General features: G+C 33.7%; 1 protein-coding gene across 2 annotated transcripts in view; it reads right to left on the reverse strand.

The window, feature by feature from the left end:
* Nucleotides 1–2,552: 2,552 nt before the first annotated feature.
* ADGRL2 (adhesion G protein-coupled receptor L2) overlaps nt 2,553–12,408 on the reverse strand; it is a 163,784-nt gene continuing 153,928 nt past the window's right edge. The window contains exons 20-24 of one of the 2 annotated variants that reach the window (XM_011956145.1): nt 10,238–10,366; nt 9,589–9,685; nt 7,939–8,067; nt 7,102–7,119; nt 2,553–4,590 (exon numbers count right to left, since the gene is read on the reverse strand). In XM_011956145.1, coding sequence (XP_011811535.1) covers nt 3,836–4,590; nt 7,102–7,119; nt 7,939–8,067; nt 9,589–9,685; nt 10,238–10,366 — 1,128 coding nt within the window. In that variant the 3' untranslated portion in view covers nt 2,553–3,835. The remainder of the gene's footprint in view (nt 4,591–7,101; nt 7,120–7,938; nt 8,068–9,588; nt 9,686–10,237; nt 10,367–12,408) is intronic. The other variant, XM_011956146.1, reaches the window with a different exon arrangement.

The following is a 12,408-nucleotide window of genomic DNA, read 5'->3' on the forward strand; positions in this document are numbered from 1 at the left end:
CATATGATATGGCATTTTCACCAAGAAAAAAAAAAAAACAAAAAACTAATTTTATTATGCTGAGAAGCAATTCTCATCTACATTCAACACACCAGTAACTTTTCATACTGACATTTGAGATTTAATGAAATAACTCCGGGGAAAGAGAAATAGCTGGAACACAGGATTGTGTAAACTCTAAGTACTAAGTATTTTGTAAAATTCTGCAGGAAGGACTGCCCTTCAAGATTTCAGCATTGAGAAAATACAAAGAGCTATTTTCATTTCAAAAATTCAACTAGTGGGCATTTCTTCAAGTTTTTCTACTTAGAACGTTGTAACTTACTGAGTTAAAATTGTTTACAAAACTCCCTGTCCCACAAGTACATTAAAAAGTCAGTTTTAAGCCTGAGGTTCAACGTTGAATTGAAAGAAAAATACATTTTCTCCTTTCTCATTGAAATAAATACATAAAGCATCCTAAACACATTCATAAAACAAGTGCACATGAATTTTTTTTTTTTTGAAAATTAGCAATAAATTTGTGCATGACGCTTCTCTTCTTTTTGGGGAGAAGATAGTGATTTTCTGTCAAATAATGTTTTACTGGTTAAAATATTATGTCAGTGCCCTCAAATGTGGATGAGTGGAAATTGAGGACATATTTAAGTGATTTATAGATTTGTACGGATTCTTGCACATAAATGAATATAAACACCTCTAAGATGAAAATATATAAATGGACAAACTATAAGTAGGTCTTGCGTGTGTTTTGCAAATAGAACGGCCTTTTTTAAAAAACAAGAGAAGGTCAATTTGGAGTAACCTGTATCAAGTCACATCTAAAACAAATGAACACAAACATCCTTATTATGAATAGACTAATGTTGGCGCAGTGACTCACATCTCTAATCCCAACACTTTGGGAGGCCCAAGTGGGAGGACTGCTCCAGACCAGGAGTTAGAGACCAGTTTGACTAACATAACAAGATAATAATAATATTATGTTTTTTTTTTTTTTTTAAATAAAGACTAACAGAGTGAATGTCCCTAGGAGGAACTAGAATAATGTGACTTTATAAGTTCACAGTTGTGAACTTATCACAAAGAGAAAACAATCAAGAATGTGAAAACTGTACATTCAGGTGAAGTCTGGGCAGATCCCAAGAAACCAGATTAATAAATACAACAATGCATCTGGATTAAAACAGTAGTTTACTAGTTATAAACCTAAGAAACTATCTTGTACTAGGGGAATCCTAGATGGAATTTAAGGCAACATTTATATATTTTTGAAAAGAAATGTTTTAAAATGACTCTTCTTTTGATGCCAAAGATCAATGATGGTTTCCAAATTGAATCCATAGGATAAAGACATTAGAGAACAGTAGCCATTTAGGTACTATGCACTGTTCATGTCTTTAGAGTTTTGAGAACTGCCTCAAGAGAAAGAAACAGGGCTAACTGAATAATCAGTGCTGCCTTTAAAAAATTTATTACTGAACCAGCCTGACTCTAGGTAGCTTGTATACTAGGAAGTACACATCACACAATACTGTATGGTTTTAGGCATTCAAAATAAAAAGTATAACAAGATAGAAAATTAAAAATACTTGATTATCTAATGCCCTCCTTTAGCAAGCAAAGTTTATAAATCCCAGAATTTTAGCCAAAGAAATGAGTACCCTTCTCAGAAGATTGTTAAATCTGTTTGAGAACCTGGGAGGTGGAGGTTGCAGTGAGCCGAGATCACACTACTGCACTCCAGCCTGGGTGACAGAGGGACACTCTAAAAAAAAAAAAAAAAAAAAACCTGGGAGGTGGAGGTTGCAGTGAGCCGAGATCACACTACTGCACTCCAGCCTGGGTGACAGAGGGACACTCTAAAAAAAAAAAAAAAAAATATATATATATATATATATATATATGTATGCACTTAATTTTTAAATCTCATTCCTTTTTAAATTCAATAGGCATATGTGTGTCCACATAAAAGTAAGCGATTTATAAGCTAGTGGCAGTATCTGAGAATTAGAGAGAACCATTAAGCTTTAGAATAATTTTGTACAAATGCTTATGATACAAACAGAAAAAATCTGTTTTTTGATATTCAATTATATGATTTTTGAACTTGGAGTAAAACTTTTCCAGGGTAATGAATATTGGTATTCACAGCTATCTGTAGGGTATTTATAATCCTTAAAGTATGTTTAAGAAATTTCCCAATACTGCTGAAAAATCAGTTAAAAAAATCAGTTAAAAACTTTTTGTGATGCCCAAATTTGATAGAACTTCCAACCCTTCTTTTTTTAGTCCTGGTACAATGCAACAAACAAAAATGCTTTCAGAATATATCCCTCTTAAAACTTATCCAACAGATTTTGTGCATATGTAGTGGGAAATTAGAAGACATACATTCTTTTCAGCATAAAGAACAAACAGGCAACTTAATTGTATCCTTTTATATATCCCTGGGCTTTGGTATGACATTACTTAAACCAAGGTGGGAAGGGGTGGGAAGGGACCAACATGTTAAAGCCAATTATGTATCATACATAAGAGTTCACATGTTAACTACTTGAAAAAATTCACATTTATTTACTGTCAAACCGTGTTAAACTTTACACTGGATATTAGTGATGGGCTCATTATTAACAGGTTTACACAAAGGGATGAAAAGAAAAGCAGAATTTTGCTGAAACAATTTACATTTCATTAGAACTTTATCATAAAATAAATTAATTACTAAATATAGGCAGAAGGAATATGGAAGAGTCATGTTTATGTTTTATTTTATTTTTTTAAAAAAGAATAGGCACCTTTTGTTCACTAGAAAGTTTGTGAGAAGTGCCCAGTGCCCTCTTTGCCCTCTGTTCAAGAATAAACAGAGGGGTGACACACAATCTTTTCTAGATTTCACCACTTCTGTGCAAGGCATGGCATAACTGGCTTGGAAGAGTTTTTTTTCTCCCCATAAAACACGTTCTTTTGGCAATAAGAAATTTAAATGTAAGTAATAAAGACTAACTTGTCAAAGCAGAACACTGTATACAGTGGAAAAGAAGTGAAAATGGGTAGAACTTACCATGACAAAGTGTAAGAAAAAACATTTCCTAACATGTGCAACCAAGAGCTTTTCACAATATTCTCTTCACTCTTTAAAATTATTTTAATGACAATTATATTTCAGTTGGACACAAATGTATTTATTTTACCCTAGCAATAGAACAAAATATAATTTCTTTAGCCATTTTTCATGAGAATAGCTCACTGTACAGTTGAGGAAACATATGAAATAAGGCCTGTGGCTTGATTGCTAGTGGTTAAGCATGTTTTCAATCTTTGCCTTAATGTAAAAGATCTGCAGTGAACTGCAAACTGATGCAGAATCTCTCTCCTGCTTTTCCAAGTCTTGTCAGGAATAGTAAGGTACAGTAAATTTGTCCCACAGGATTTTAAAGCCTACGTCTTGTATATAATACAATGCAGGCCTACAAAAATGGTGCAGCCATATTTACAAATTTAGTTCACAGACTGCTGCAGTAAAATGGCTGGAAAGTTTCGTTTTGCTTGTTGCACAATTTCTCTAAACAGCAGCAGAATCTTAAAATACCTGGTTGGCATCTCTTTTCTTTGTAACAAATAATTCATTTTAGTATACTCTGTGTATGTACAAAGTTTTTGTATGTTTTATAAAAATTCACAGAACTGCAAGGTTCAGTCATCTTTTTTACACTGGAGAACCACAGGTCAAGAGTCATCTCTTCAAGCAGAGTTTGAGGGAGCTGCATCAGGCCAATGGAGTCTTTATTTATTAATACTTGCATGTGGCCCTCGGAATTCCTTAGCTGTACGATTAAAGACTTGTAACCAGCTGCATTTGTCCTTCTCTAACGTCTCCTTCTGGAATACACCCTTCTTTGTTAATTGGGATTATATAACCATCACTATTGCCCCTGCTGATCTGGTAGCACATCTGAAGCTGATGGCCAGCTCCAAGATTTGGCATGCTTTTATAGTAAATGTCCTCATTCTCACTCCTCCTGGAGGGAGAGAGGTCTTCTTCCATGTCAGGGCTGCTCTCCGGATAGGGAGAGTCTCTAAGGTTGGGCATGCTTGTGTAAAGAGAGTCTCTGTTGGGGGACTGTAGGTGATCTTCAGCCTCTGCTGTCAGCTGGGAGACATAGCTGTCAGTTCCCTCGGACTTCACTTTCTTCTGGGGTTGGTACAGAAGGGAGTGAGTCCGCTGAGGAATAAGCGGTGCCTCGAGTTCTTTGTGATGGAGCTCCAGCCCTGGGTTGTCGCTGTGCATTAAAGATGAAGCATCTGCCACAATAGCATCATCTTCACTGCTGCTACCTCCAATTACAGGTTTCACTGGTAATGTGAGCTCGAGGTTGTGAGTCTTGCTGCTGCCCCGTAAGTTGTTGTGCACTAATTCTGAAATGATCATTTTCTCAAAAGCAGTATCATTCAGACTTAGTCCACAGTCCACAACTTGCACGCTGTCATTATAGTCACCCTTGCGCAGCGAGTAGCTGTTGTTAAAATTACCATTTAGCGGTAGAGTATCCATGGCACTTGTATCCCTGGCATTGTTCAGTGAATGTCCTGAAACAGAAGAGGGGGAGTTATCGTTACTGTCTCTGTTCCTTTACAAAGAAACTCTATTTCTTTTGTACAAAACTTTTTAATGTCGTTCAGGACAAAGTTGTATTTGAAAGCTAACACTTGAGAAGTGCCAGGCTTTCCCGCATTCCCAACTGTAAACAGTTGCAACCCCTCAGATAACAGGAAAAAGTGTTAAAAATAATACTGTTTTCAAGGGAGGGAAAATGGCATACACAGTAATACTTTGTCAATTTCGAGAGACAGTACTTATTAATTGATTTTGGTCAAATCTCTGACACAAAGAAGACTTCACTCCATGCCCTTGCATAGTTAATGCAAAGCAATTCATTAGTGACATTTACATTTTAAAGTACAAGACTATGGTTTATAAAAATAAAATTAACAGAATTTGTCCTAAACAACACTAAATTAAAAGGAATAAGTCACAATACAAAACTGAAAGGCAAATGTACAACATAAACCCACATAACTGGCAAGCAACTTTTTAAACAACATTCTAACATTTCCTTTTTTCTGGAGATGAAGTAAAAAAAAGAATGAAAACATGGACAGATACAAAGAAGTCATGTTAAACAAAGACAGCCATCTCTCATACTGACTGGACCAGGGGTCCACAAGCACCATCCAACATCACGATAGACAGCAGGTGGAATGACTCACTTTGGACAACTCACATCATGTCTGTCTGCTCAGGCTATCTGGCCTAAGAGTAGCTGATATATAAAAGAAAGTAAAATGATTTATTGTAACATGATGAAGAATTTCTAAGCTTCTCAGCAACTTAGTCAGAGCAAGGGTTCAACAAATTAGATTACCAGCAATAGCAGCCTTTTATTTTTCATTTAATATTTATTATTTTGAGTTTTTGGTACTAATAATCTCTCTAATAGCAATGGCCCCAGGCTTCTAGTGGTCAAAGTTTGCCTGCAGCCCTGCAGTCTGCATCAGTCACAGTGACAGCACCGAATGAACCAGCAGAGTCCACTGTACGAGATTGGCCCACAGACACCATGGCCATGGAGGTCAAACGCAGAAATGTTAGAGATTTCTTAAGTATGGGTCACAGAAATTAAACCAAGAATAAATATTAACTATGGAATGGGAGAAGGGTGGCAGCCTTGGCTAATATATTTTTATTTCTAAAGGAATGAAAGATTGGATAAGTCTGCTGAAGATAGGAAAAGAGGTTTAGGAGGGGGAAAAAAAAACATGGTAACATGCTCTATTGGAATCAGAGTTGTATTTTCCACAGACACATAAACATGTAAACTAAGACATCACAGTGCTTCTCAAGCAAATGAAAAAAAAAAAAGTCAAGAGAAAATTAAATGGTCTTCACCATGGAAAGTTAGGTTATTCATTCTCAAAATCCTAGAGAAAAAAAAATCACAGTCTACAGATAGGTCTGTAAAAAAAAAAAAAGAATGAAATGATGTTATTGAAATGAAACTGACCACTGTGAGGCTGCTGCATTGTATGCAAGGCTTGGAGGAGTTTAGGAAAAAATTTAGTTCTTGGAAAAAAAATACGAAATTTCCCGTTTTAGTGCTCACTCCACTCTTAAAGCTGCAGATATCCTAGAAAATGCAGTTTCCTTCAGAAAAAAAAAAATCTGTATTGCCTGATACAAACTTCACGACCAATAAATATGTGATCATTGTTGGGCAAATCATCATTAGCAAAAAAATGAGAAAATGAGGGAAGATTATATTTGTTAGTGATTTGTATTGTTTAAAGACTGTCCCAACTTCCACATTTGAAAAACTGACAAATTTGTATCATGTTCCATGTGCAACAAAATGAAATTGTGATAGTTATTTGTAAGGCTTCCTTTAACTTGGTAGACACAATTATTTAGCTTCATAAATTCATGTTATGTGCTATAATCTTTGTAAGATTATTAAAAAAAACATTTGGCACTTAAAGGTAGTATGAGTGACACATGGCTCACTTGCTAGCATTTGTTTCCTCTGTAGAGGTTCACTGTTTTCAAAGATTTTCTTTTGTTTTATCATTGCTTGGTAAATATAACACTATATACTGGATATAATCCAAAAGGTCTTTTCTATGATATACTGCAGATTTAAGCCATCTTTGACTGGTTTTGAAGAAGTATCTTTTTCTGCCCAAGTTCAGGTAATTCACTTGAAGATTTTCCACAGCCTGTAGCAAGATTACTGTGGGAATGCAGAAATGATAAATCAATTATTAAGCATTTTGGTTGACAGTACTTCAGGCTTTATAGAGCAAATTATTTCAGCATTGTGTATACTTAAGTATGGACAGCATTTGCTACAGACCTCCATTACTGACAAAAGGCAGTACAGATGGATGTACTGTTTGAATTTGGTAACATTTTAGTTGCAAATTGTGAACCACTTGCCCGCTGAGTCTACTTCATGACTGCTAGTTATGTTTTAATTGTGCCCGTTAAAAATCATGCTGAAAAAATTTACATTTGATAGGCAAAGTTAAGTTTTACTCCCATACTTGTCTCTCTGTAGGTTGCTAGAGGAAAGCATAAGGAAAGTGAAAAAAAACAAGAGAATGAAAAGAGAAGCTGCAGTTACATTAAAAAATAATTTTAAGAAAAAAATGGAAACGAAGTTCTGTGTTTAATTTAGTGGCAAATATTCATCACAAATAAAGATTATATGCTAGCAGTAATTATGTGAAAACTTTATTGTTAATATTAAATATATATATGCTTTTAATTAAAATAAGCTATTAAACAACATAGTAATATAAGATGGGTTAGTGACAATCCTTCCCCCTCCCCCAATTAAAAACTATAGGTATAAGCTGACTAATATTAACTTTATTCTGAAATTTTTCTTAAGAAAAAAGAAAACTACATAAAGCTGCACTATACTATAGTTTGGATATATTGATAAGCTGAATGTGGTTTTCTATAGCTAGGCATCCAAATTATCTTCATTAGCTAATTCATTCCAGAAGCAAATTTTGTCAGCAAGCTTTAGAATTAACTGAACAGTATATTATATAGATAGGATACCTCTAAATGATATAAATCTTGAAGATGGGCTCTCAGACCATGTGATGTCAGTCCTGTAATAATATATTAAGATTTATGCCACCTGTGTTAAAAACATGGATAATTATTGTAAATACTATCATGACTGAGCTTTTACTATAATATAGTGCAGTTTTAGAAGCCTGGCATAGGCAATACGGTAATTTTTTTAATTGATAAATTAAGAATGTAATAATAAATATATGGCAACTTGAATATTTCAGAAACAGGGCAAAGATCATAGCTCTGTTTAGCAGCAAAGAAAGGTAGTTTTATTTGTAAGTAAAGCACACCTGGTGAGTTAAATACAGGAGCTGAAGGGGCATTACATACAACTGTTTCAGCGAGCAATGTGTTATAGGGGTTGTTAGTGCCGTGGGGTCGAAGAAGAGGGTTTGTTAGTAGGTAATTGCCAGTCATTCCTAAAGTAAAAAAACAACAACAACAACAAAACACAGAAAAAAGTACATCAGTCTCTTATTTTAGCGTTACAGTGGTAGTAAAGTATTTTTTTATATTCATCAAGGGTAGTGGACAAGTTGGCAATGGAAAATCTGTTGAAATGTTCTGACTGTATTTGAACTACTAATTTGCAGGAGAGAAGGGAGAGGGAAGTTAAATTTCAGTAATTCACAGGTGCTTTCTAAATCCCCCAAGTAAACACCTGCTGAGGATGACATTTACTAATTTATACAAAAGCACTGTTAAATAAAAATGGCAATTAAATGCATAGAAATCAACATTATGTTTCAAGATGTTACTGCTTAATATTAAAAACGTAACCACTGAGGCCCAGAAGAGGGAATCTCAAACTTTCAGAATTTACAGGTGTGGGATTATCCTCATGAAAACATCTGTGTTAATACCAACTTTGATACGAGCAGGAGGAAAAACAACTTTCACAAACAGGTGGAAAGTATGACACACTGCAAAAAGCTTCTCTTAGTAAATGCAAAAGCACACATGCTGAGGAAAAAAAAGGCTATACAATGAATTATTAGACCATTCACAAATTCTATGTAACAAGAATTTTCATTATGTAATGTTATTTGCCAGGTTTCAAAAATGAATCCTTCAATAATGCATTTACTTTTTGATAGCCAATAGAACGAAGTAAGAAGAAAGGCACATGTCTTTCATTCTAACTGATAAATTACAAACTTTTAAATACTTACTGATTATGTTTTGCATAGCTAATATAATTTGGATAAAAATATCTTAAAATTCAGGTTAGTATTGCTACCGCACATACACCTTTTTTTCATTTTAAATGAGAATCTCACTTGAACAATGTCAACAGTTTAAAATGTCATTATATTTCATTGTAATAAATTCTAACCTGTATTACAAAGCAGTACATATCAAACTGAAAATAGCGTGATTAAACTACCCTTCCAAGGATACATACAATACCATATAATTTTTCATACTAAATTGGAATGTATTCAAGAATACATGCGTGTGCATACACTCTTTTCTAAATTACTTCATTTCCTAGCATGTTTTAAGAACTGTATTGATTGATGAATTTAAAGCTACCACTGTAGACACATCAAACAATATAGAAAAAGTTACTTATAAACTTTCATGTATTTTTGTTTATGAAGATTTCTACAAATGTTTTTAGCATTTATTTTTCACTTTTTGAAAGAAAGATTAAAAACATAATTTCCATGGTACTGTTTCATGTGAATAGTAATTATTCTAGTTTTATTAATGTTTTATGAAGAAAACCTTCATAAATGTCTTGGTCAGAAAGGATAAATCTGTACTCCCTAGGATATATTTTTAATCTGTGGCAAGGTATATTTTCAATAATTACCTTCAAGCTGCATCCTGTTAATGCAGTTTAAAATTATACTTCTTGCATTATATTATTGAATAAAAGGAATTTATATATACTTTAATAAATGGTAATAATTCAAATTTTCCTGATAACTAACCTTGATTAAGTGTTGAAGTGCTATTGATGTCACCTGAGATAAAAGAAGATTCAGATTGTTTTCTCACAGTATCATTCCACATTCTTCTTATACGACTCTATTAATACAAAACAGCGAGACAAACATGTTTTGTTAGTTTCCCCAAGCTTACCTTATTAAAGACATACAGACATTTACCCTAAACAACCTATGTAGGATTATCTGGTGGCCTTTTAAAGAATGTGTGTTGTTTCTGGTCTAAAACTAACAATGTTTACTGTTTATTTACCAAGCAACTAAGGGGTATTTAATCCTTCACTCTTAAAAACATGTTATTTTATTGTCTTTTTTTTTTTTAAAAAGTGGAGATCACTGATTATTCAATATACGTTTATTGAGTGCCTGCTATGAGCATTGTGCTATATGGCCTTAGGCTATAAGACGATTATGATACACTTCTTAAGTAACTCTCCACAAAAAAGGACGTTCATGTATAAAGAAACACTGAAGAAATGTTTAAGAAGACATTAAAACCAAAATACTAAAAAATCAAGTATTTGCTATCTAGATCATTATAATGAGGAGACAATTAGTGCGTCTGAAGAGAACATGTCTCAGTAGGCTTTCTATAAATACGGTTAATTAAAGATGCTGTCAAACTCTTTGTTACCTGTGTGCCAGAGGAATATCGAGCACTGGTTCTGGTGGTTGATGCCTTCACTGAACTGTGGGGACTCTCAGTTGGGAGGCCTCCACAGCAGTATGAATGTCTGAAGCACTTGCCATATTCTTTTCGTACCTGCATTGAATAATCACAAGACCAAGGGATTAATATGAACATACTTGCTTCTCTCTCTCTAATTAAATGAACAGTGAAGACAACTGAAAAGAATTAAAGTTCCACTAAGACTTATCCGTGGAGAAAATATATTGAACTTGCAAAATCAAGTTCAATTAAAATTACTGAAATAGTAATCAGAAAAATATCTCTGTCCACTAGACTGGCTAGTAGAATCTTTAAAATGTGATACAACATGTAGAAATACTCTATATCCTGTTATTATATAAATGTTAGTTATTAAATAATAGCAATATATTTATAGTTTTATTCTCTTATACTTAGTAACTCCAATTTTTTATTTTATGCTAAAAAAAGGGACAAAAAGTTTAGCATTTTCCTTGCTTAATTACATTTATCCACTCTGTAATTCAGTTGTTGAAGTTTTATATGCTTCATGTCCTCTTAGGTAGGTCAATACAGAAACCTCTTTTGCTGGATTGCCTAGTTTTTTGGGTAACCTCTTTATAACGACAAGACTACTTTGGCACAAGAATAAAGAAAACAAGTACTTTGATACATTTGCCACTAATTAGGACAGAACGTTTTCTTCATTTTCTGATGTGTCTAGCTTTAACATTTAGTGTAGAGAGTCTAAGATGTCTATTCACTTCATTAGCACACAAGGGAACTATTTATGCAATTTCCATTCACATTAATGAGTTACCCATGTAATTTCCCCTTTTCCCCTGAAGCTTGAATATATGAATGCAAAAAAAAAGTTGTTAGGTCTAAACAAAGTTTCAACTAAACTTTAAAAAGTGAAGTCCGAACAACTGCTAAATAACAGGGCCCCATCTAAAGCAGTGGTACAGAATTAAGTAAAGAGGGAGAGGGTGCTGTTGGACTACTGCAGATATACTGGCATATACATGTTTTCTTGTGGGTTAGAGCCAGACTGTGAAATTACAAGACAGACAAGAAGAAACCGCGTAAGAAAACATTTTTTTTCTAATAAGTTACAAAAACACTCAAAGGCTTTCCCTCAACTCAGAAGTTTATGTGCAGTAACTGCCTGTAAAGACCATGACTTTGACACTCACTGCTTGCAAAACTAGAAAATTAAAAATCAGTAGACGGCCTTTTAAATCTAAGTGCACTTGCATTTTCATCTTTTTAGCTTTATTTAATTAACCTATTAGAACAAATAACAATGTGGTTGAGGCTTCAAAGCATTTTCTTGGCCTAAATATGCTCATTCAAGCAGTTATAACCATGATTTTAATTTAACCATTTTATATCATATTCTTAACAACTCATCCTGGTGCACCCAAGTGGATGTATCTGAGACTAAGTTATACTTCTTTTCCTCATATATGAAGAAATAATGACTACCTCACTCGTTTTCTGCTATGTCTATGCTTCGTATCAAAGATGCTTGGCACAACAGCACAAAAATTATGAATATACAATAATATGCCTGTATATAAAATGCTCACTTATGTAGGAAATACATAAAAGCCAAAGTAATTACTGTTACCCCTGTACAATGTTTATAAGTTAAAGTTCATTGTTATTAAATAACACATCATACCTCACAAAAAATTTCAACACATTTAATGGGTGTTGACTGCTATGAAATGCTGCATAACCAAGACAATGGCAATCAAAATGGTATTTTATCCAAATAATACCTTCCAGTGTTGGTTTTGCCTAATGCCTATATTGCTGTGAATGTACATTATCTGCCAGTATTGCACATTCCACTGTCATTATCTCAAAATTATAGCTTATTCAAAACTGATGGAAGTAACAACACTATCATCTTGTCAGGACTGAAAACATAATAGTTTTCACTTTCACAATTCTATTCCTCTGTTCAATTTAGTGACCAACTAGCAATAACAGAATAAAACGACTACATTAGATATGCAGTCAGAAAAAGGATGATACCTAGTGAAAGATATGGAAATTTTATACTTAAATAGCACCTAAGGAATTCCTTTAGGTTTACATCTTCTTCCTACAGATTAAAGCTTTCATCTGTAAGTTTTGAATCATTT

Source organism: Colobus angolensis, unplaced genomic scaffold (assembly GCF_000951035.1).
Source record: "Colobus angolensis palliatus isolate OR3802 unplaced genomic scaffold, Cang.pa_1.0 Scaffold41, whole genome shotgun sequence".
Classification (NCBI taxonomy): Eukaryota; Metazoa; Chordata; class Mammalia; order Primates; family Cercopithecidae; genus Colobus; species Colobus angolensis.